Source organism: Balaenoptera physalus (genome assembly GCF_965194825.1).
Source record: "Balaenoptera physalus genome assembly, chromosome: 11".
Lineage (NCBI taxonomy): Eukaryota > Metazoa > Chordata > Mammalia > Artiodactyla > Balaenopteridae > Balaenoptera > Balaenoptera physalus.
This window is the reverse complement of record NC_138896.1, coordinates 24,364,539-24,383,724: the sequence shown is the minus strand read 5'-3', so window position 1 is coordinate 24,383,724 and position 19,186 is coordinate 24,364,539. Positions and strand designations below refer to the sequence as shown.

The 19,186-nt window shown below is 55.5% G+C and overlaps 4 protein-coding genes across 13 annotated transcripts; 2 read left to right on the top strand and 2 right to left on the bottom strand.

Annotated features, from left to right (window-relative positions):
* The first annotated feature begins 267 nt into the window (after positions 1-267).
* AGER (advanced glycosylation end-product specific receptor) lies at positions 268-3,259 on the top strand. Of its 2 annotated transcripts, none has more exons than XM_082413792.1 (11): positions 268-374; positions 559-665; positions 807-999; positions 1,176-1,240; positions 1,359-1,446; positions 1,542-1,724; positions 1,868-1,998; positions 2,187-2,328; positions 2,604-2,630; positions 2,747-2,873; positions 2,996-3,259. In XM_082413792.1, the coding sequence occupies exons 1-11, from the start codon at positions 323-325 to the stop codon at positions 3,093-3,095; spliced, it is 1,215 nt and encodes a 404-aa protein (XP_082269918.1). In that variant the 5' UTR covers positions 268-322; the 3' UTR covers positions 3,096-3,259. The 2 variants fall into 2 exon arrangements, with proteins under 2 accessions (XP_082269918.1, XP_082269917.1); XM_082413791.1 differs by having other exon boundaries at positions 308-374; positions 1,542-1,775.
* A 171-nt stretch (positions 3,260-3,430) lies between these two features.
* RNF5 (ring finger protein 5) lies at positions 3,431-5,892 on the bottom strand. Of its 2 annotated transcripts, XM_082413813.1 has the most exons (6): positions 5,659-5,892; positions 4,675-4,693; positions 4,466-4,578; positions 4,305-4,359; positions 4,111-4,228; positions 3,431-4,004 (listed from the first exon to the last, which is right to left on the bottom strand). In XM_082413813.1, the coding sequence occupies exons 1-6, from the start codon at positions 5,796-5,798 to the stop codon at positions 3,907-3,909; spliced, it is 543 nt and encodes a 180-aa protein (XP_082269939.1). In that variant the 5' UTR covers positions 5,799-5,892; the 3' UTR covers positions 3,431-3,906. The 2 variants fall into 2 exon arrangements, with proteins under 2 accessions (XP_082269939.1, XP_082269940.1); XM_082413814.1 differs by lacking the exon at positions 4,675-4,693 and having other exon boundaries at positions 5,659-5,797.
* A 309-nt stretch (positions 5,893-6,201) lies between these two features.
* Positions 6,202-15,706, top strand: AGPAT1 (1-acylglycerol-3-phosphate O-acyltransferase 1). 7 transcript variants are annotated; one of them, XM_082413790.1, is made up of 7 exons: positions 6,202-6,309; positions 12,470-12,666; positions 12,892-13,025; positions 13,344-13,519; positions 13,673-13,768; positions 13,893-13,965; positions 14,478-15,706. In XM_082413790.1, exons 2-7 carry the CDS (start codon positions 12,479-12,481, stop codon positions 14,660-14,662), a joined length of 852 nt encoding a protein of 283 aa, XP_082269916.1. In that variant the 5' UTR covers positions 6,202-6,309; positions 12,470-12,478; the 3' UTR covers positions 14,663-15,706. The 7 variants fall into 7 exon arrangements, with proteins under 7 accessions (XP_082269916.1, XP_082269911.1, XP_082269913.1 ...); XM_082413785.1 differs by lacking the exon at positions 6,202-6,309 and adding an exon at positions 6,425-6,771 and having other exon boundaries at positions 12,433-12,666; XM_082413787.1 differs by lacking the exon at positions 6,202-6,309 and adding an exon at positions 6,426-6,771.
* On the bottom strand, positions 15,638-17,866 carry EGFL8 (EGF like domain multiple 8). 2 transcript variants are annotated; one of them, XM_082413810.1, is made up of 8 exons: positions 17,744-17,866; positions 17,408-17,530; positions 17,188-17,300; positions 16,992-17,087; positions 16,715-16,885; positions 16,545-16,624; positions 16,314-16,467; positions 15,638-16,014 (listed from the first exon to the last, which is right to left on the bottom strand). In XM_082413810.1, the coding sequence occupies exons 1-8, from the start codon at positions 17,842-17,844 to the stop codon at positions 15,965-15,967; spliced, it is 888 nt and encodes a 295-aa protein (XP_082269936.1). In that variant the 5' UTR covers positions 17,845-17,866; the 3' UTR covers positions 15,638-15,964. The 2 variants fall into 2 exon arrangements, with proteins under 2 accessions (XP_082269936.1, XP_082269937.1); XM_082413811.1 differs by lacking the exon at positions 16,314-16,467.
* Positions 17,867-19,186: the final 1,320 nt, after the last annotated feature.

Here is a 19,186-nt window from a genome sequence, read left to right as displayed (position 1 = left end):
TCACCTAGTCGTCCAGTAGCCCTGGGTGGTCTGGTGCAATAGGTTGGGGGTCCTGAGGGGATAAGAGACCCTAGGAGATGCACTCCCCACCCCCATGGATGTGGCTGTACCCAGAGGCTGGCAGTGCCCAGGGGTGGGGTGACAGCTGTTTCTCCCAGTACCTGAAGGACTCTTGTCCGAGAGAGGCATGAATTCCTAGCATTCCCTGTGGCGGGACAAGATGGGGGTTGATGGGGGCAGGGGAGAGGGTACAAGCCCCACCTAGGGTGGTGGCCACAGCAGCAAGGGGCAGACAGAGCCAGGAGCCTGGGAAGGAAGCAGGATGGCAGCAGGGGCAGCAGCTGGAGTCTGGGTGCTGGTCCTCAGTCTGTGGGGTGAGCCCTGCCCCACCCCCAACACCAATCCTCCCCGCAGAAAGCACTCTGCCCCTGTCCCCGAAACTCCCCACAACTTCCCAGGAACCTGGGTACTGCTTTTCAATCTCCCTCATCCGCCCTGTTCTAGTTTTATTAGCTCCCATCTCCCTTCCTGCCCCTCCATCGTGGTGCTGTCTCCCAGGGGCAGTAGTAGGGGATCAAAACATCACAGCCAGGATCGGGAAGCCACTGGTGCTGAACTGTAAGGGGGCCCCCAAGAAACCACCCCAGCAGCTGGAATGGAAACTGGTAAGTGGGGCTCCTGTCTCCCCACTTCCGGAGAGACCAGTGACGATTCGCATCCCCTCCTCCCCACCTCCCTACCTCCCTACCTCATCAGCCCTTTCCCAAAGGGCTTGCACTGTTGAGGCCCCTCTCCTCTGTCCCCAGAACACAGGCCGGACAGAAGCTTGGAAGGTCCTATCTCCCCAGGGAGGCCCCTGGGATAGCGTGGCTCGTGTCCTCCCCAACGGCTCCCTCCTCCTGCCGGCTGTTGGGATCCAGGATGAGGGGACTTTCCGGTGCCGGGCAATGAGCCGGAAGGGAAAGGAGACCAAGTCCAACTACCGAGTCCGAGTCTATCGTAAGGGTTCCAGGGCCTTGTTCACAGCCCACCTCTCATCTAAGGAAAAGCCTTCTACCCCAGCCCTTGACTCCTGGGCCCTGGCATGTGAGAACTTGACTTCAGCTGCCCCCATTCCCACAGCTGGGGTATATCTTCAAAGCTGCAGCCTCTGATTGGAATTTTTCCTCCTTCAGAGATTCCTGGGAAGCCAGAAATTGTTGATCCTGCCTCTGAACTCATGGCTGGTGTCCCCGATAAGGTAGGAGAAGAAAAGGCGAGATGTGGAAAGGGATCCTGAGAATGGGACGGAAGTGTAGCTGTGTGTATGTGTATGGATTCTCTTATTTTCAAAGATGATGAGGTCACTTTTTCCCCAGGTGGGGATATGTGTGTCCAAGGGGGGCTACCCTGCAGGGACTCTTAGCTGGCACTTGGATGGGAAAACCCTAATACCTGATGGCAAAGGTGAGTCCCAGCGTCTCCCCTCCTGGCTGCCTTCTTTCTGATCGCTCTCCCATACCCACCCTGGAATGTCTTGCCTTGTCCTCCCGCCACCATAGGAGTGTCTGTGAAGGAAGAGACCAAGAGACACCCTGAGACAGGGCTTTTCACACTCCGTTCGGAGCTGATGGTGACCCCAGCCCGGGGAGGAGCTCCCCACCCCACCTTCTCCTGTAGCTTCAGCCCTGGTCTTCCCCGGCGCCGAGCCCTGCACACGGCCCCCATCCAGCTCAGGGTCTGGGGTGAGCGCAGAACTGGGGAGGGCCCCAACTTGGGTGAGCACCTGTCGGAAGGTATGACCCTCAGGAAGGAGAGGGTTAAGCCCATGGCCACGGGGACCATAGACAGGTGTAACCCTCAACCTCATGCCCCTCCCCACCCCCAGAGCCTGCGCCACTGGAGGAAGTCCTGTTGATGGTGGAGCCAGAAGGTGGAGCAGTAGCTCCTGGTGGTACCGTGACCTTGACCTGTGAAGCCCCTGCCCAGCCCCCTCCTCAAATCCACTGGATCAAGGATGTGAGTGACCTGGAGAGGGGGCTGGCAGGTAGCGAGATATGTCATTGGCAACTAGGAGGGCAGGGGGTTCATGGAGAGCGAGGCAGGCAAGGAGGTACAAGGGTACCTGATGATGTGGAGGCAAAGCCAGCAGTATGGGATGTGTTGGCAGGGGTTTTAATAGTCTCCTGTCCCCTTTTCCCCACCAGGGCATGGCCCTGCCCCTTCCCCCCAGCTCCGTGCTGCTCCTCCCTGAGGTAGGGCCTGAGGACCAGGGAACCTACAGTTGTGTGGCCACCCACCCCAGCCATGGGCCCCAGGAGAGCCATGCTGTCAGCGTCAGCATCATCGGTGAGGAGACCTCTCTCCAAATCCCAGGGACCCTGGGGGCGGCTGAGGGACAGTGCAGGCTCCAGTTCCCTACCCTAGGCTAACACTGTCCCCGAGAGCCACCCCACGCTTCCCTCCGGGCAGCCACGCCCAGGCCTTCTCTGCCCCACACAGCCCAAGAGAACAGCCCCGCCTGTCCCCTCTCCCCTCTAAACTGAAGAAAGGGAGAGGCTCCGCCGGGGCTCCCACTAGCCTTCTCCCAAACTGAAGCCTTCCCTTCTGATTTTGTTTTCCAGAAACAGGCGAGGAGGGGCTGACTGCAGGTGAGGCGTTGGATAAAGTCAGAGAGAAGCAGACAGACCTCAGCATGACTGAGGGGATGGTCAACAAGAAAGGAACTGTGAGGGCTGTGCCCTCAATTCTCCCCGTCTCCCTACAGGCTCTGTGGAAGGGCCGGAGCTGGGAACTCTAGCCCTGGCCCTGGGGATCCTGGGAGGCCTGGGGACAGCCGCCCTGCTCATCGGGGTCATCATGTGGCAAAGGCGGCAACGCAGAGGAGAGGAGAGGTGAGTGGAGGAAGCCAGACACCTCAGACTAAGGGCTTCCAGGCAGCAAGGAGGGGTGTGGGGGGAGAAATGACGGAGTGCTGGGAACCATGTGCAGAATTCTCCCCAATCCTCCTCCCCAGGAAGGACCCAGAAAACCAGGAGGAGGAAGAGGAGGAGCGCACAGAGCTGAATCAGCCCGAGGAGCCTGAGGCGGCAGAAAGCAGTGCAGGAGGGCCTTGAGAAGCCCACAGCCGGACCCCATCCATCAGCTCCCTTTTTTTTCCCACCCTCTTTTCTGGCCCCAGACCAATTCTCCCCTGTATAATCTCTACCCCACCTCCCCAAACTTTCTTCCACAACCAGAGCCTCTCACAAACAGTGATGAGTAAACACCTGACACATTTGCTCTTGTGTATGTGTGATGCCCTCACCCCCTGCACCCTCGAGAGCCCTGAAGGAGAGGGTCTCACCCCCATGCTTCGCCACACCACACCAACATCTACTGAAGTTGGAGAGAAATGCTCCTGTCTTGGAAAGAAGGAGGGATGGACAAAGGTGGGCAGAGTTCCCGTGAATACATCTCACCTTGTTTATTGAATTTGTAATAAAGGAGGTAGTGAGGGAAAGGAAGCACTTAAGAGTCAGGACCCACATTAGACACCGGGGAGAGAAAAATTAAATTAAATCAACAAGGGGAATATGGGGGAGAGTCAGAGGAAGCCTTGCCCACCTTGCAACATCAAATCAAGAAATGTGGGGGAAAGCAAAGGATCAGGAGAGAGGGGAGACAGACCTTGTCTTCAGTCCGTCCTCCTCTCCCAGAGCTGGGAGTTACGATGCTACTGAGCGAACAGTTCAGAGCAAAGGTTCTCCCATTCTATGCACAGGTGTCACTCCTCCTCCCCACCCCCTCCTGGAAAGTGGCCAGGGTTGGCCTTAGCCAACAAAAATGGAGGGCTTACAGGGGAGGGTCCGGGAGTAAGGAAGGGTCAGCGGGGACCCCCAATACTGATTTTCCTCTGGCTGGAGGTGGGCAGGAAGGAGACACAGCTCAAATACTGAGCAGCCAGAAAAAGAAGAAGATGGCGAGAAACAGGAAGAGGGAATCCTGCCAGCTGGAGGCCGGGTGACCCTGTCCCAGATCCACACCTGTGGAAGAGAGGAAAGCTGTGGAAGAAGTATCCACTCGTAGGCTAGAAGCGGGTCTGAGGAGATTCAGAGGGCTCGCTGGTGGTAGCTGAGGGAAGGCTCTTACCTGTACCCCGACGGAATGGCTCGTGGGTATTGAAGACGGTGGTGAAAAAGCCAAAGGGAAAAGCACCAACACCAAATGAGAAGTGAAAGCCCCCAGTATCACCAAATGGCTGGAATCCCTAGGGAGGTGAAGAAAGTCAGTGGGGAACGGGGCAAGTCTTTGGCAAGGAAGGAATACAATCAGACAAGACTCACCCCTCTGCTCTCAGGAGCGGGTCGCTGGCCCTGGGGGCGGGGTGGGGTTTTCAATCTGAGGAAGAGAGGGACTATCAGCAGGAAGTAGTCCCTCCTCTTCCATACCCCACTCCCCAAGCAGAACCTTCCACCTTCCCTCAGCACCACCTCCCCTCTCTCACCTGGGATCCCGGGGCTTCTGGCTCCCTCGCCCGTAAAGGGGGACAACCTTTTCTCTGCTGATCCCAGCTTTACACACTGGGCACTCTTGCCGCTCTGGCCGTGCCTCCAGCCACTGGGGGAAAAAAACGTAGTGGTTTCCAGTACACAGAAGGGTCTTCCAGCTCCTCAGACCTCCCCATCTCCCTCTTCATCTCCTCTGCGTACGCACCTGATGGAGACAGGGCCAACTGGAAGGGGAACGAGAAAGGTCAAACCAGTTACACAAAAGAGAGACACAGACCCAACCTCAGAGTCCCATCTTACCCCTCTTACCAGGTGTTACCTGCTGTTTCTTTTCATATTTTCCACAACCCCTACCATACTAGCCAACTTGGCCTTGCTGCTTCTCTGATCCTCCAATACCTAAAGCTACATCCATCCTCAACATGCTCAACCCTCTCCCCTCTCCTCTCCCCCAGCAAACACACACACACACACACACACACACACACAAATCCTCACCCCTCCCTTCTCTGCCTTTCGACTTAATTTCCAGTCCTGTTCAACCACCCATTTCCAGGTCTCCTCTTTCAGCCCCAGCCCTATCCTTGCCCCCATCACTCCCAGACCAAACCCCCTTTACCAGCACCTTCTCCCGCTACTCCTTTTCCTCTCTCCTATGCCCAACAAAGTCCCTATTTCCACAACTCCTTAACCTTTGGGGGCTGCCCCTCCACAGTGCCCTTGTCCCCAAGTTTCTCATACCACCCCTTGCCATATCTCACCTGCATGTGATCCCACCTTCCCTAGATCTCCCCCTACTCAACTGCTGCGTGCCTCCCCTAACCTTTGAGTCTAATCCGATCCTACCTGTACAGCTAAGACCCCTCCCTTCCCTGGGGTAAGGTGGCTCGCGTCTCGCCTGCACAGATGTGCAGTGCCCACTCCCTGCGTCCCACTTCCTCTTAACGCACCTCTTAACACAACTAGGTTGGCTCCTAGTTGCTATGACTTTCCTTTCCACAGTTCTCCTCTGTACAGACGTGACCCTCTCGCCCACACATACCCAAAAACACGTAAGAACCCCCCTCAGGCCTCACCTATGAGAATGTGCCCTCCGATTATTTGTATGACTGTATGGTCCCCCCCGCCCCCAGCCTCCCCAGTATAAATCTGAGCCCCACTCCTTTTCGCACCCCTCTCAGATTCTCACCAGTACAGGTGGCCACACACACTGACCACAGCTTCCCGAGCAGTCTCCAGACATATATTACATTCGAAGGTCGCGCCCGCCCCGCCCCGCTCGTGGTTTGGCCCTTCAGGGCCCCCGTCCTCCTCCTCCGCTGCTGCCATGGCCGGTACTCTTTCGCCCCCCGCGTGCCCCTTAATCCCCCGAAACACACATACAGACGCCGCAACAAACGAGAAACCGCCTCCTGCCCACGATCTTTCGGCAGGCTTCAAGGTTTTCTAATCACTATTGGTCTCAGTGCCTGCCAATCATACAGAATCGTAATAAAGGACTGGTCCAAAGGGCGGGGGAGGAAAGAGGTTTACGCGGTCCCGCCCTTGCACAATGACTATTGGCTAATACAGTCACAGTCAGTTTGCAGTGCCATGGGATTGGTAAATATTCCATACGTCCTGTCGCCCCGGCTAGGGAGGGCTTTATTCGTCTGAGTAGCTGCCAGTCATAACCAAAGGCCAGAAGCAATTGGCTCAAGACTACTTAGACCTCGCCCACTACAAGCCCCTGTCTTTCTTTTACTTCCTCTTTCAGAGAACGTCCGGATTCCTTTCGACTTTGGAGCGTATAGCTCCAAAGCAACTAATTGGCTAGAACTCGACGGAAAATGGAGGCGAGGTAAAGCGCGCGTGCGCAGTAGGCGGAGGGAAGGGGTGGGCCAATCCTATGAGAGTTGAGCTTTCTCTGGTCCCACCCCTTCACCTCTATACTGTCGCCATGGTGACTGCTCTACAATTGGCGGGGTTTGGGGTTCAAAGGCCTTGTCTCGGCCTCATCCGGGTCCTCCGACTGCGGTCTCTCTCGACTGATTGGGCCGGTTTTTTCGCCCCTGATTGGCCGAGGTCGGAAAAGACGGCGAAGAGCTCGGAAAAGAGGACAAACGCTAGGGTCGCAGGGTTCAAAATGGCTCCAGCCTCCTTCGGTGACGTAAAGAGCAGAACTTGGGTCCACGCCTCCCTCTTAGTGAAGAAGGGAGCAGAACTGGGATTAGCCCGACGTTTGGATGGTGCGAACATCGATCTGCGGCGCTGGTGTTAACCCATCTCCCTCGGCTGGACGACTCAGCCCGCTCCTCTTTAGGTGATTTACAGAGCAGAAATGAAGTAAAGGCCCATCCCCTTTTTAATGTGACACAGAGTAGAACAGAGTTGCCCTAGACACCGTTTTAAACCTTAAAGAGCAGAAATGGTCTAGCTCCACCCCTTTGTGAGTGGGTGAAGAGGCAAGATCCACCCCCTTTTAGGCGACCCGCGGCGGAAAGGGGTTAGGCCCGCCCCTTCCTTCTTGTACTGTGCTCCGCAGAACTGGGGTCTTCCTCCTGGGCTGGACCCCTGGGACTTAGGCAAGCTGCTTCAGAGTTTGGGCCTTTCGTACGAGTTTGGGCCTTTTCTACAGTCAGTGGCCCTCACTGTGGCTCAAGGAGCAGAACTAGGTAACAGTCCTCCCATTACCAGTGTTCTTTACATCTTGTTCCTCAGGGCATGTAAACTCTTTCAGGGCAAAGGTGTCTAGTGGGGGTGGAGGCCAGACGCAAGCTGAGGGTTCTTCAACAACATCCTGGTAAAAGTCCCTACGTGACTCAGTGAGGGATGGTGAGAAGTTAGGAGCTGCCTACGGCAGGGGAGGTTAGTGTTCGGGAAGCGTGTAGAGGTTTAGGGAAAAACCTTATTGAGAGGCAGAAGTGGAGACCAAGAAGGGAGTGATGGAATGATCCTGATAAGGGGGTGATGGGAGTATGGGGGAGAGGGCAGCAGGGGCTGAAGAGAGAGCTAGGTACATACTACAAAATTAAGGAGTCATGCTTATCCCAGAGGAATCAGCATTCTTCCTCACTTATTTTTTCAAGAAAGCAACCCTAATGCCCAGTTTCCATTGGAAGAAGAGTACATTTTTTCTATGTTGAGGAGAGGGGTAGTCTCAGCTTGGGTGAGTAAGGAGACTGATAGGAAGGAAGGAACTAGAAAAGAAAAGGTACTGAGGTTAAAGTACATCACAGAAGGAAAAGGGCAGGGAGAGGGCCTGAGAGTGTCCCTTCTCTCCAAAGACCAGGAAGGGGGAGGGTGGGAGAGGTCAGTGGAGGAGGGAGCTGGACTGCTGGGAGATAGTGGCAGGGACAAAGGGCAGAAACCAGACAAGAGGGCTGGAGGGTGAGGTGGGGTGAGATGGAGTCCTGGAGAGAAAAAGAAGAGAGGTGAAGAACTCAGAGCTTCGCATATAGTAGGTGCTTGATAAATATTTGGACTTGAATGGGGGAACAGGAAGAGGGAGATGGAAAAGGGTTGGAGTTGGAGGGAATAAGCAGCAGATGTGGGAGTTAAGGAGAAGAAAAGAAACAAGTTGACAATAAGAGGAGAGCTGATGGAGAATGAGAAGGAACGGGCCAAGGAAGGAATACAGCACCAAGGGACACGCAAGCCATGTGTGCTGAAAGGAAGTTGGAGAAAAGAAGATGCAGCTGGAGCCAGAAAAGGCCAGAGAGACCGAGACGGAGCCCAGCTGAGCTCTCGTGGGGTGGAGCTAGCAAGAGGAGACTGAAAGATGTGGGGAGGAGATGCCTGGGTCCCCGGGAGGCGATTGGCAAAACAGGGCGCCCATCACCGCCCCCTACTTCCTGGCCAGCCCCGGAAACCAGCGGGCGTGGGGAGGGGTGGTGGGGGATAGCGGCAGTAGCAGCCCCAGCCCTCAGAGAGACGGCAGGGAGGGAGGGAGGGAGCTGGGGGGACAACCCCCCACCATTCCTACCGCTATGGGCCCAGCCTCCCATTCTCACCTCCCCTCCATCGGCCGGGGCTAGGACACCCCCAAATCCTGTCGCCCCCTTGGCACCGACACCCCGACTGAGGCAGAGACACAGCCACCCGCCACCACCGCTGCCGCAGCCTGGCTGGGGAGGGGGCCAGCCCCCCAGGCCCCCCACCCCACTGAGGTGGGGGCAGGAAAGGGATGGGAGGAGGGGGGAGGAAGGGGCTAAAAGGGATGTGGAGGAGGGGATGGGGGAAAGATTGGGTCTGGGAGGGCGGGCTGGGGAGAGGTTTGGTGGGAAAAGGATACGGGCCGACTTGGGAGAGGGTTGCTGGGGAAAGGAGAGGGGGCCTGAGAGGGAAGAAGGATGGAAGAGATACGAGGGAGGAGAGATGGAGACCCTGTGAACTTGAGATGAGGGTGTGGACAGGGAATCTTGGAGAGGAAAGCCCCAACACCTTCCCCAGTTCCTTTTCTTGCCCTTTGGCCCCACGTGACCCTTGGGGGGTAGTGGCAGGCAGAAGGCAGTTTAGTGCCCTCCTTTCCCCGGCAGAATTTGCTTCCTAGGGATGCCCTGAGACACCTGTTTCTCTCAAGGCACAGGACCTCTTGTTTCTCAGTGGCCTTCCATGCTGTGTTCGACCCTCACTGACATACAGATGCCTTGTGAGGGGCCATGTTTTCTACATTGAGTGGGTGTGCCTTTGATGTGTTTAATGGCTTGTGTGCGGCTAGTTTGTCCTGTGCTCTCCATGGGTTGTGGGGAAATGATGTGTTATCGTCCATCAGAATTGCCTGTTCTCATATGTCCGTGTCTCGTGGCCAGTCTTGACGTGTTCACATGTGTGTGTTCTCATCTGTTGCATCTGTTATGTGGTTTCATGTTTCTTGCACATCTTATGTTTACTTTGCATGTTTACTTTAGCATGTAGAGATCACACCTTATTTTGTTTGGGCTCACAGGTTATGTGCATAGTCCCACCATATGCAGTCATCTTCGTGTGTGGGATCTCGTGGCTTAGCTGACTAGCACACACTCATGTTGTGATCGGATTGGCCTGTTTACTGCATGTGTTTTCCCAGTCCCAATTCACACCGCACACGTGTGCCCCTTCGCATGATGTGCTGATGTGACACGTCCACAGCTTGTGTGCTTCTGGTTACATACACTATTTATTTCATAATTTTATTGCCAATATATTTTGTGAGCCGTATGCTCATTAACTCACTTGGCGCTCCATTGTGCTTATAAATCCTCGGACATCCCTGCTCTGGAGAGAGTCACTTAATGTCACGTATTAGAGAAAAAGGTAACTGGGCCTCCATGTCCCTAAAGAACCATCCCCATATGCCTTACCTTGCTGACCCCGCTGGCCTGTGTCTCTTCACACATGTTACATCCGGTGCCTGTGAACAGTCTGTCCATGGAGCTCAGTGCATAGCACAGCGTCACCTCTGCCACGTACATTATCTGTCCCCCCGCTCTTTGCACTGTTGGCATGTATTTGATGACAGCGGCATCTTTCCCCTGTGGCATGTTAATCCCCTTTCTGTATGTTTCTCTTGTGTGCAAGATGGTATGTGCCATCTTGTCTAGATTGCTGTCACTCTGCCTTCACCGTGACCCTGTATTGTGTGTGTATATCCAGAGTAGGTTACTGTTAGTCCTGGTGTGTTCATTGCTTTTTTGGTGGCTTTTCTTTTCATAGTTAATAGTCCTCAAGAGGGTAGCTCTCTGATTGGTGTTCAGAACTGTTGTCTCGTTAATTACGGCTATGTGTGTATGTACACAGCCTTATAATCTGTTCAGCAAATGTTTATTGAGCATCTTCTCTGCTTCCATCCTGGGCATTGGGAATAAGACAATCCCTGTCCTCAAGCTGCTTACACGTTAGGGAGGGAAACAAAGATAACCTCAAGCGGTTACACCCTGTCTAGTGTCAGGATGGGTGGTTCTCAAACTTATGTGCACGTCAGACTCACCTGGATGGCTTGTTTAAAATAGTATACAGATTCATGGGGCCAATGGCCAAAATTTCTGATTCAGTAGTCTGGGGTGAGGTCCAAGAATTTATTTTTCTGCACTTGGAGAATCAGTGATCAAGGTAAAAGTGTAATGAAAACACAGGCCTGGAGGGGTTCAGGAAGACCTCCAAAAAGTGACACTGAACTGTATCAGGCAAGTGAAGAGGCAGAAGAACATTCCAGCCAAAGGGAACAGCATGTTCATGGCACAGAAGCGTGAAAGATAATGGTGTGTCTGAGGAACTGAAGTAAATCAATTTGACTAGAGCGAAAAGGCTTTTGTAGGGATGTGGCCAAAGGTGTAAGCAGAAGTCCACTTGTCAAGAAGGGCCTTTGGGCAAGAGAGATGCTCACATTTGTGTCACAGAAACATCTGTGGTTGCCATGTGGAAGATGGATTGAAGGGGAAGAGTTAAGAGCCTGTTGCAAATAGTCCAGGGGAGAAACGCTTGTTCCAGCTTGCGGGGGCAGTAGGATGAAGCAACTCAGAAAGCCTATTGTCCTAGAGCTGGCAGAGTCCCATTTCCTCTATCACCTGTTACCTTCACCCTTGGCAATGGACTTACCTTGGAGCACAGCCCTTCTGTCATTGGAAGGGAGTGCCTTTGGCCTTAATACGAGTAACAGATATTTGCCTGAACACCGTTTTTGTGAATTGTGACCCTGCTCCAAACCGTGGGGCAGAGTGGAGGAAGGAGGAAGAGCCTAAAAAGCAGATTCCGCATGCCTGTGCCTCTTCCTCCCGAGCTCTTTCCTTTCCCAGGGCAGGTGGTGTAATGACCCTTTTACTCTCTGCCCTCCTTTTTTCGCTTGGTGAAGCCTTACACACTGCATGCCTGACCACATTGCCTGCAGTGTTGCTGGGAGGGAGGGAAGTGGGTGGTCGGATTTGTTTGCCAGTTTGTGGAAGCAGGATTAATAGATATAGGTATGTCCATGGGTTTATCTGGGAACAGGGAGCCTGCCTGGGTGGAGAGGGGTTTTACTGGGTATGAATTTACCATCCTTTACCGGTCATGGGTGTGATTGTAAACTTGCGTATGTGTGTGAACAGGTCAGTCTTTGTATGACTGTGTGTGTCCGAGTTTGTGTTAGTGACAGAGCCTTTATTCTTGCCAGTCAGCCCCTGGAGAATGTCTGTGAGTGTTTTGTCATTTCCACTGTATCTGCTGCGTGCTATGTGTGCACTTGTGTGTATATATACAGGCAGCAGCATAACCAAGTGGTTAGGAGCACAAGCTGCTTAGCTTTAAGCTAGGAAGTGCCTCTCAGGAGTCATATCACCTCAAGTAAGTTTTTTAACCTTTCTGGGCCTATCTCCTTTAAAACGTAAATCGTGTGTTTCATATTTAAGAACTTAACATAGTATATAGACCAGCCCTGTCCAACAGAACTATAATGCAAGCCACATATGTAATTTTTAATTTTCTGGTAGCTACATAAAAAAGGTAAAAGTAGCACGGTAAAATTAATTTTAGTGTATTGAACCCAGTATGTCCAAAAGGTTATAATTTCACAAAGTAATCAATATAAAAGATTATTAATGGGATATTTTACATTCTGTTTTTCATTCAAAGTCTTTGAAATCTGATGTGTATTTTATATCTCTAAGCACCCCTCAATGCAGACTAGGCCACATTTCAAGTGCTCAGTTGCCATATGTGGCTGGTGGCCACCATATTGGACAGCAGAGGGATAGACCATTGTAAGATCCTTACCAGCTACAAGCGTTAGCTATTATTAATGTCCTGTTGTTGTCATGTGTCTGTGAGTCGTGGATGTCCATATCTTGTGTCTCATGTCTGAATGTATCTGGATCCTTCAGGGAGAGGGGTGGGAGAGCAGTCCTGAGCTCCCATCCCCACCGCCCCCATCCTCGAGAGGCTTTCTGGACAGGTTTTAATGGGAGCCCTGGCCCCCAGAGCCCCCCCAAACCCTGCCTTCTGCACCTTGCCCGCCCCGTCCCCCATCCAGGAACCAGGCCCACTGCCCTTCGCCCCGTCCCCTGCAGGTGACCAGAATGGAGCTGTGGCCAGGGCTGTGGACTCTCCTGCTGCTGCTCGCCCTCCTGCTGCCCACTCTGTGGTTCTGCAGCCCCAGTGCCAAGTACTTCTTCAAGATGGCCTTCTACAACGGCTGGATCCTCTTCCTGGCTGTGCTCGCCATCCCTGTGTGCGCCGTGCGAGGACGCAACGTCGAGAACATGAAGTGAGGGGCAAGGGGTTTTGGGTGATGAGGGCACCTTAGGGTCAGAAGCAAGCAGTGGATGGGGAGGGCACTGAGTGTGCAGGAGACACTGAGCGAGCCCAGGGACAAGGAGGCGGAGCAGACTGCAAAGATGCCCAGGAAGACGGGCGGGGGAGGGGGGCTGAGGCCTGCAGGTGGACGTCAGCAGGTCCCGCTGGAACCCCTTGCCATGTGGAACCTCCACAGGATCTTGCGTCTGATGCTGCTCCACATCAAATACCTGTACGGGATCCGAGTGGAGGTACGAGGGGCTCACCACTTCCCTCCTTCACAGCCCTACGTGGTCGTCTCCAACCACCAGAGCTCCCTCGACCTGCTTGGTGAGCCGCCTCCCCTAGCCACGCCCATCCTCCTGCAGCCCTCCCTGGGATCGCCTCCCCTAGAGGTCCTCCACCCTCCCTCATCTGGGGCGTTGCCCCCTTGCTCCCTCTGCAGGCCTCTTTCCCTGGGGTAGAGCTGCCCTCATAAGCAAGATAATACACCTTTAGTCACCTTCTCTTACTTTCGGGGGAAAGTAAGCCCACCCCTCGCCCCCAGGTCTGCCTCTTCCTTTAGCTCTAGTCCCTGGGTGATGACCCGGGTGAGGTGGGCTGCTTCCTGTGACACTGATCCTCACCCCGCCCCCACCTCTGCCCTAGGGATGATGGAGGTACTGCCAGGCCGCTGTGTGCCCATTGCCAAGCGCGAGCTACTGTGGGCCGGCTCTGCCGGGCTGGCCTGCTGGCTGGCGGGAGTCATCTTCATTGACCGGAAGCGCACTGGGGATGCCATCAGTGTCATGTCTGAGGTCGCCCAGACCCTGATCACACAGGATGTGAGTCACCCTGGGGAAATGGGGGTTATGGAGTAGAATAGTTGTAAATGAACTGATGTGCAGGGCCACCAGGCCTCGGAAGTCCCATTACAGCATCACAACCATTCTCTGATCCCTCCATATGTGTGTCTTCCTTGACTCTTTCTTTCCCAGGTACGGGTCTGGGTTTTTCCTGAGGGCACGAGAAACCACAACGGCTCCATGCTGCCCTTCAAACGTGGCGCCTTCCACCTCGCAGTTCAGGCCCAGGTGATTACTCCTTGCCGTCTACTACTGACCCTCAAGCCCCCACCATCCCTTCCTCTCTTGGCAGAGGCTGGTCCTTGGGACCTCAGAAGGGAGCCGTGGGCTGATCGCTTTTCGTTTCCCTCAGGTTCCCATCGTTCCTATAGTCATGTCCTCCTATCAAGACTTCTACTGCAAGAAGGAGCGCCGCTTCACTTCAGGTGAGGGCTCTGTGCAGATCTGGGGTTGGGGGGTGGCCAGAAGGGCCATGGGAGAGGCTAGAGGGACATCGCCATGGGGCAGGAGCTTCAGTCAGCGTCAGCACTGAGATGTCCACAGGATCATCTGATGTGACCCCACATCAGCCAGTAAGTATTTATTATTTATTAAGCACCCCCTATACCCTGCTAGATGGGTAACACTTGGTCCCTCCGAGAGAGGCCATTACTGTCCAGCCGGAAAGATAAAGCCTGTGTGTGCAGTTACAGCATTCGGCGGTAAACACTAAACCCAGACAGTGGGGCTGGCAGGGTGCTGAGGTGTCTGGACTGGGGCTGGGGAAGGCTTTGTGTGGGAGGGCCGCAGAGAACAGGTGGCAGCTGGTAAGCTGAGGGGGAGTTGTCCAGGGCAGAGAACTGAAAGGTTGAGGAGGGGAGTAAGTATCAGGAGAGCTCAGAAACCTGTGGGCAGACTCCCGGTAGACAGGCCATGATGGTGCTCACCCCTCTCCCAGGGCGATGTCAGGTACGGGTGCTGCCCCCAGTGCCCACAGAAGGGCTGACACCAGATGACGTCCCAGCTCTGGCCGACACAGTCCGACACTCCATGCTCACCGTTTTCCGGGAAATCTCCACTGATGGCAGGGGTGGTGGTGACTATCTGAAGAAGCCTGGAGGGGTGGGCGAGGCCCAGCTCTGAGCTCCCTTCCCATCTACCCCCCACCGTCTCCACACCTACCAGCCCAGTGGGCCTGAAGCTGGGCCAAGCCCTCTTCCTCATTTCCCCTCTCCCCACTTGTTCTCTTCTTTGGAATCTTCAACTTCTGAAGTGAATGTGGTTACAGCACCGCTCCCTGCCCCCTTCCCAGCACCGCCCCCCAACAGACTCTTGCCTAGGTGCAACCTCCACCCTGAACCCCACCTTCTGTACCATCCTGTCTGTGGGACAGTTGCCTCCCCCTCATCTTCAGTGGTTCAGCCTACACAAGGGTAGGAACACTCCATTCTGTCCCCAGTGGACCCTCTTCCTTCGTGGTCTTCTCTACCTCTCCACCCCACATTGGCCAGTGGATTCATCCATTCTGTGGAACAATTTCTCACTCCCATGTCCACGGATTCAGTGGACTCATCCATTTGTGAGGGCGACTCCTCACGCTGTGGCTGGAAGCTGATGCCTGGAATACTTCTCCCAGGCTCATCCTGGAAACATTCCTCAGCACCTTCTCCCTCCTTCCCGTGGAGCCTCCTGTCAGTGGGGGCTGGACTCTGTCACTCAGAGGTCTCATCCCTGCCCTCGTCCAAGTGCCCAGGGTTGAGCACACTCTTGGATGCCACATTTCTGCCTCCCCTCATCCCCTGGGTATAGTTGTTCAGTGGTCCTGGCCCCACCAAGCCCCCTACAGCCCTGCTGTACCATTCTAACCAGACACAAGGGTAAGAGGCAGACATCAGGTGCTGCACTCACTTCACCCTGGGGAGTTGGGGAAAGGAACTGAACCCTGGCTGGAGGGGATGGGAGGGCTTTTAATTTATTTCTCTTTCTTTTGAGGCTTCCCCTCTCTGAGCCAGTTTTCATTTCCTCCCTGTGGCATTAGCCACTCCCTGCCTCCCACCCCAGATCTGTGCTCACAACCACAGAGGTGGGCTGGGAGCAAAAGGAGAGGGTGGGACCCAGTTTTGCGTGGTTGATTTTTATTAATTATCTGGATAACAGCAAGAAACCGAGAATAAAGCTTGAGAGAGATCTGGGCACTTTCTGGCTGCGTTTGTTAAGGAGTTAAAAAAGCAGTTCTCATTCCAGGCCTCTGCCCCAGCTGGAAGACTCAGGGGCAGGCCAAGACAACCCGCCTTCCTCCTTTCTTCAGCTTTCCAAAGTTTCCATTGTTCATTGCTCTTTAGTGGCAGATTACCTTATCTGCAGCTCCCCAGCAGGCCAATCCCAGAGGATTAGTGGGTCCAGTTTCTGTATAAATTAGTGGGGCAGGGGCTCTGCAGAGGCTCCTTAGCTCCGCTGATTGAGGCCTGGGCCCAGGCTGTTGTCCTCACAGGAGCCTGGATAATGACAAGGAGACAGGCAGACACATTGACTGTGGGCTTCTTGGAGGCCTGGAGTGGGCCCTGGACACTGAAGGATTGACAGTCTCACTCACCAATAAGTAGAACCACCAAGTTGGAGACAGACCAGGAGAAGGGGTGGTAAAGTGTGGAAATCTGGGGAAGGTATGGGGTGAGTGAGTGGAGGAGCAGAGATTTTGGACAAGAGAAAACTGAGTTGGGAAAAGGTGTCTGGAAGAGCTGGGGGCAGCTGTTGGGAGATGGGGGTCCCCACAGAGAGGGGCATGGAGACTCACAGGCACCTAGCCTCTCCTCCAGCAGCAGAACCTGGTCACTGAGAGACTCAATCCTGTCGCCTCGGCCCCACAGCTCTGCCACCTGTTCGGGCTGCAGCTCTTCTGGGGGCATGGGCAGCACTGCTCGGACCCAGGCCCCAGCCTGACTGGCCCACTACAAAGGAAGAGACACCTCAGGGTGTTGGGGGTGGGGTCTGCCACCCAGACCTGGCCCCAGGCATCTGCACTCACCTGCTCCAGCCGCTCCAGGCGCCCTCGCAGCTCGAGAATCTCCCGCCTCAGGGCACGCTCATCGTGTCCAGCCTCCCGAACTGGGACAAAGGAGCGAGCCGAGCGTGACCACTGCCCTGGCCCTGCCTCTGGTCCGGCCCTCCGCATGCCCCACGCACCCACCCACTCACCGGCCACGCTGAGGATGCTGGCACTGGTTGGGGGCTCTGGGGCCCGTTCTGCGCAAGTGCGCCCGTCCGGGCCCAGCACCAGGCCCCGGGGGCAGCCGCAGGTGAAGCTGCCTGCTGTATTGAAGCATCCGTGCGAGCAGAGAGTGACGCCAGTCCTGCATTCATCCACGTCTAGTTACCGGAAAGAGGAGGGGGCTGAGGGGGGCGGGGCGGAGGGGGGCGCCACGGCGGGTAGGGAGGTCCTGGCGCCACCCCGAGGGAGGGCGAGCCAACTCACCCACGTGACAGTGCTTCCCACCCCAGCCCGGGGCGCACTCGCACTGGTCTGGCCGAACGCAGACGCCTCCGTTCTGGCAGGGCTTGGCGCAGATGGCTGCGGGCGCAGGAAGCGGGGTTCAGAACCGAGCGGAAGGCCTGGCTCTCCAGCCCGGCGGGGCGCGCCTCCCCCGAGGCCTGGGAAGACCCAGCCTCACCTTCATCACAGGTGAGCGCCCCGGGATGCCGCTTTTTCCAGCCCTGGCAGCACACGGCGTGGGTCTGCTGCACCTCCCTCCTCACCTCCCGCCAGGCCACATGGTACGTGGTCCTGGAACACAGCGCCGGGCTCTGGACATTGGCATATGGGTCCTGGTCCCGGTTTTGGGGGTTCGTTCCTCTTGAGAGACCCCAGAGCCCAGGCTCCCCACCCCTCACCTGTAGGTGCTGCAGACACGCCTTCCAGAGCACAGAGTCAAGTAGGGCTTATATACGGGTTGGCTGTAGGACTCGTTGTAACGGAGTGGGACCACCAGCGTCTGCTTGGAGCAGACCCCCTGACTGCACCCATGCGGGGGAAAGTGAGAGGCATTGAGTGGGCCAGGCCCTGGGGAGCCAGGAGCCCCACTTCCCTTCAGGCTCCACTGAGGCCCCACCCTCCCTAAAAATGACAGCCTCCCCGCCATTCTAAACTTTGTTTTGCCACCTGTGAAGCCCCACCCCCAGCAGGTTTCATGAAGACCTCACCCCTGGCCCTGCCCCCTCTGTTATCACCTCTCTTTGAGGGATCCACCCTTGGCCCCCTCGCCCGTCATCAGTAGCAGGAGGAATGAGAGTCCGCCTAAAACAGTGCACAGCTCAGCCCTGGACCCCATGTTTCTCCTTGACTTCAGACTCTGCCAGCTGCAGGCAAGAAGAGGTTAATGGAGGCCCTTCCCCTCTCCTGTTAACTTCTCCAGTTCCAGCCCTTCCAAGAGCAGTCTGCTGGTGCCCTTTAAGTGGGGCAGGACATTCATTTGCACGCTTGCACTAGCCACCAGGATTGTCTACACCTGCAGGTACATTTAACTAACACCCCCCTTCCTTTAGCACATCATGGTCCATGCAGCACCGTACAAGCTCACAGCCCGACACACTCCCTCCACCTCCCCTCATGACCCTCCTGTCTCTGACATGCCCTCTTCCATCCTAATCCTCCTACCTTCAAAATATCAGATATGCACCATTACACCCCTTTACACCTTGTACACACCCACACACCTGGAAACCCCACCTTAAACACATTCCTGCTACCCTCACGCACCCACACCACCACATACACCCTGGACCCACTCCCCTCACTCAGACAACACACCCAACTCACACTCACTCTAAGACTCTGAGTGACCCCCAGTCTTTCCCCATTGACGTTCTCTCCCCACCTGTCTTTCCCCCTCTCCTGGAGACTTCAGGCCACCAGCCTCAGAAGCAGCAGCTCAGACTGGTGGGCGGGCTGGGCGGGCTGCAAAGGAGAGGAGGGGCGGGCCAGACAGAGCCCTCCCATTCCTGCCCCCTCCCACAAGCCTCCTCCACAGCTGGAGCTTGGTCAGTTCAGTGGGGTCCAGATCCCACTACCTTCACCCCCCCCCAGCCAAGCAAAGGGCCCCTTAGAAGTCTCTTCTCAACCCTATGAGGCCCCCTATTTTTGGAACTCCCCCAAATCAGCAGAGACTACTAGCTTTAAACACCAGCAGTACCCCTGGCCCTTGCCCTCCACGCTTCAACCCAACACAGACTAGGGAAGAGCTGAGGGGCAGGAAAAGGCAGAGCTGGCAGAGAACTAAGTGGGGTCAAGTCATGGGAGAAAAGGCAAGATCAGATGAGGAGAGAAAGAAGGGTGTAGTGGGGACTGTCCAGGGCAGTAAAGGGAAAATTGCCCCCATTTCTTGATGACATTTGTTAGGGCCTGGTGGGGGGTATGCAAAGTTGAGTCAGCCACCGCCCCCCATGCCAGAGCAGACAGGGCCTTATTGTCTCCACCAAGATTCCTTCTTTCGAGGAAGAGGAGGCTCATTGTCCAGCCCCTCACCCAGCTCTGGCCTACAAAGGTCAAAAAGGGGCACCACAAATGCCCACCCTGACCCTTAGCCCCCTCGTCTAGCCTGGGGGTGGCTGGCGCATTCCACCCATGAGGCTGGGGCCCAAACCACTAGAGCCCTGGGCTCAGCCCCCCAATCA

Bases quoted from the DNA above. Each gene is read 5' to 3' on its own strand.
- AGER (XM_082413791.1), top strand. From the start codon at position 323: ATGGCAGCAGGGGCAGCAGCTGGAGTCTGGGTGCTGGTCCTCAGTCTG. The intron at 1,000-1,175 runs GTAAGGGTTCCA...TTCCTCCTTCAG, and splicing joins CTACCGAGTCCGAGTCTATC to AGATTCCTGGGAAGCCAGAA. The intron at 1,999-2,186 runs GTGAGTGACCTG...TTTCCCCACCAG, and splicing joins AAATCCACTGGATCAAGGAT to GGCATGGCCCTGCCCCTTCC.
- AGPAT1 (XM_082413785.1), top strand. From the start codon at position 6,695: ATGGTGCGAACATCGATCTGCGGCGCTGGTGTTAACCCATCTCCCTCG. The intron at 12,667-12,891 runs GTGAGGGGCAAG...GAACCTCCACAG, and splicing joins CGCAACGTCGAGAACATGAA to GATCTTGCGTCTGATGCTGC. The intron at 13,966-14,477 runs GTGAGGGCTCTG...CCCCTCTCCCAG, and splicing joins GGAGCGCCGCTTCACTTCAG to GGCGATGTCAGGTACGGGTG.
- EGFL8 (XM_082413810.1), bottom strand. From the start codon at position 17,844: ATGGGGTCCAGGGCTGAGCTGTGCACTGTTTTAGGCGGACTCTCATTC. The intron at 17,301-17,407 runs GTGAGGGGTGGG...GCTGTGTTCCAG, and splicing joins CGTGTCTGCAGCACCTACAG to GACCACGTACCATGTGGCCT. The intron at 16,625-16,714 runs GTGAGTGGGTGG...CCTTTGTCCCAG, and splicing joins CAGCATCCTCAGCGTGGCCG to TTCGGGAGGCTGGACACGAT.
- RNF5 (XM_082413813.1), bottom strand. From the start codon at position 5,798: ATGGCAGCAGCGGAGGAGGAGGACGGGGGCCCTGAAGGGCCAAACCAC. The intron at 4,360-4,465 runs GTGAGAGAGGGG...TCTCTTCCTCAG, and splicing joins CAGAAGCCCCGGGATCCCAG to ATTGAAAACCCCACCCCGCC. The intron at 4,005-4,110 runs GTAAGAGCCTTC...TCTCTTCCACAG, and splicing joins GCCATTCCGTCGGGGTACAG to GTGTGGATCTGGGACAGGGT.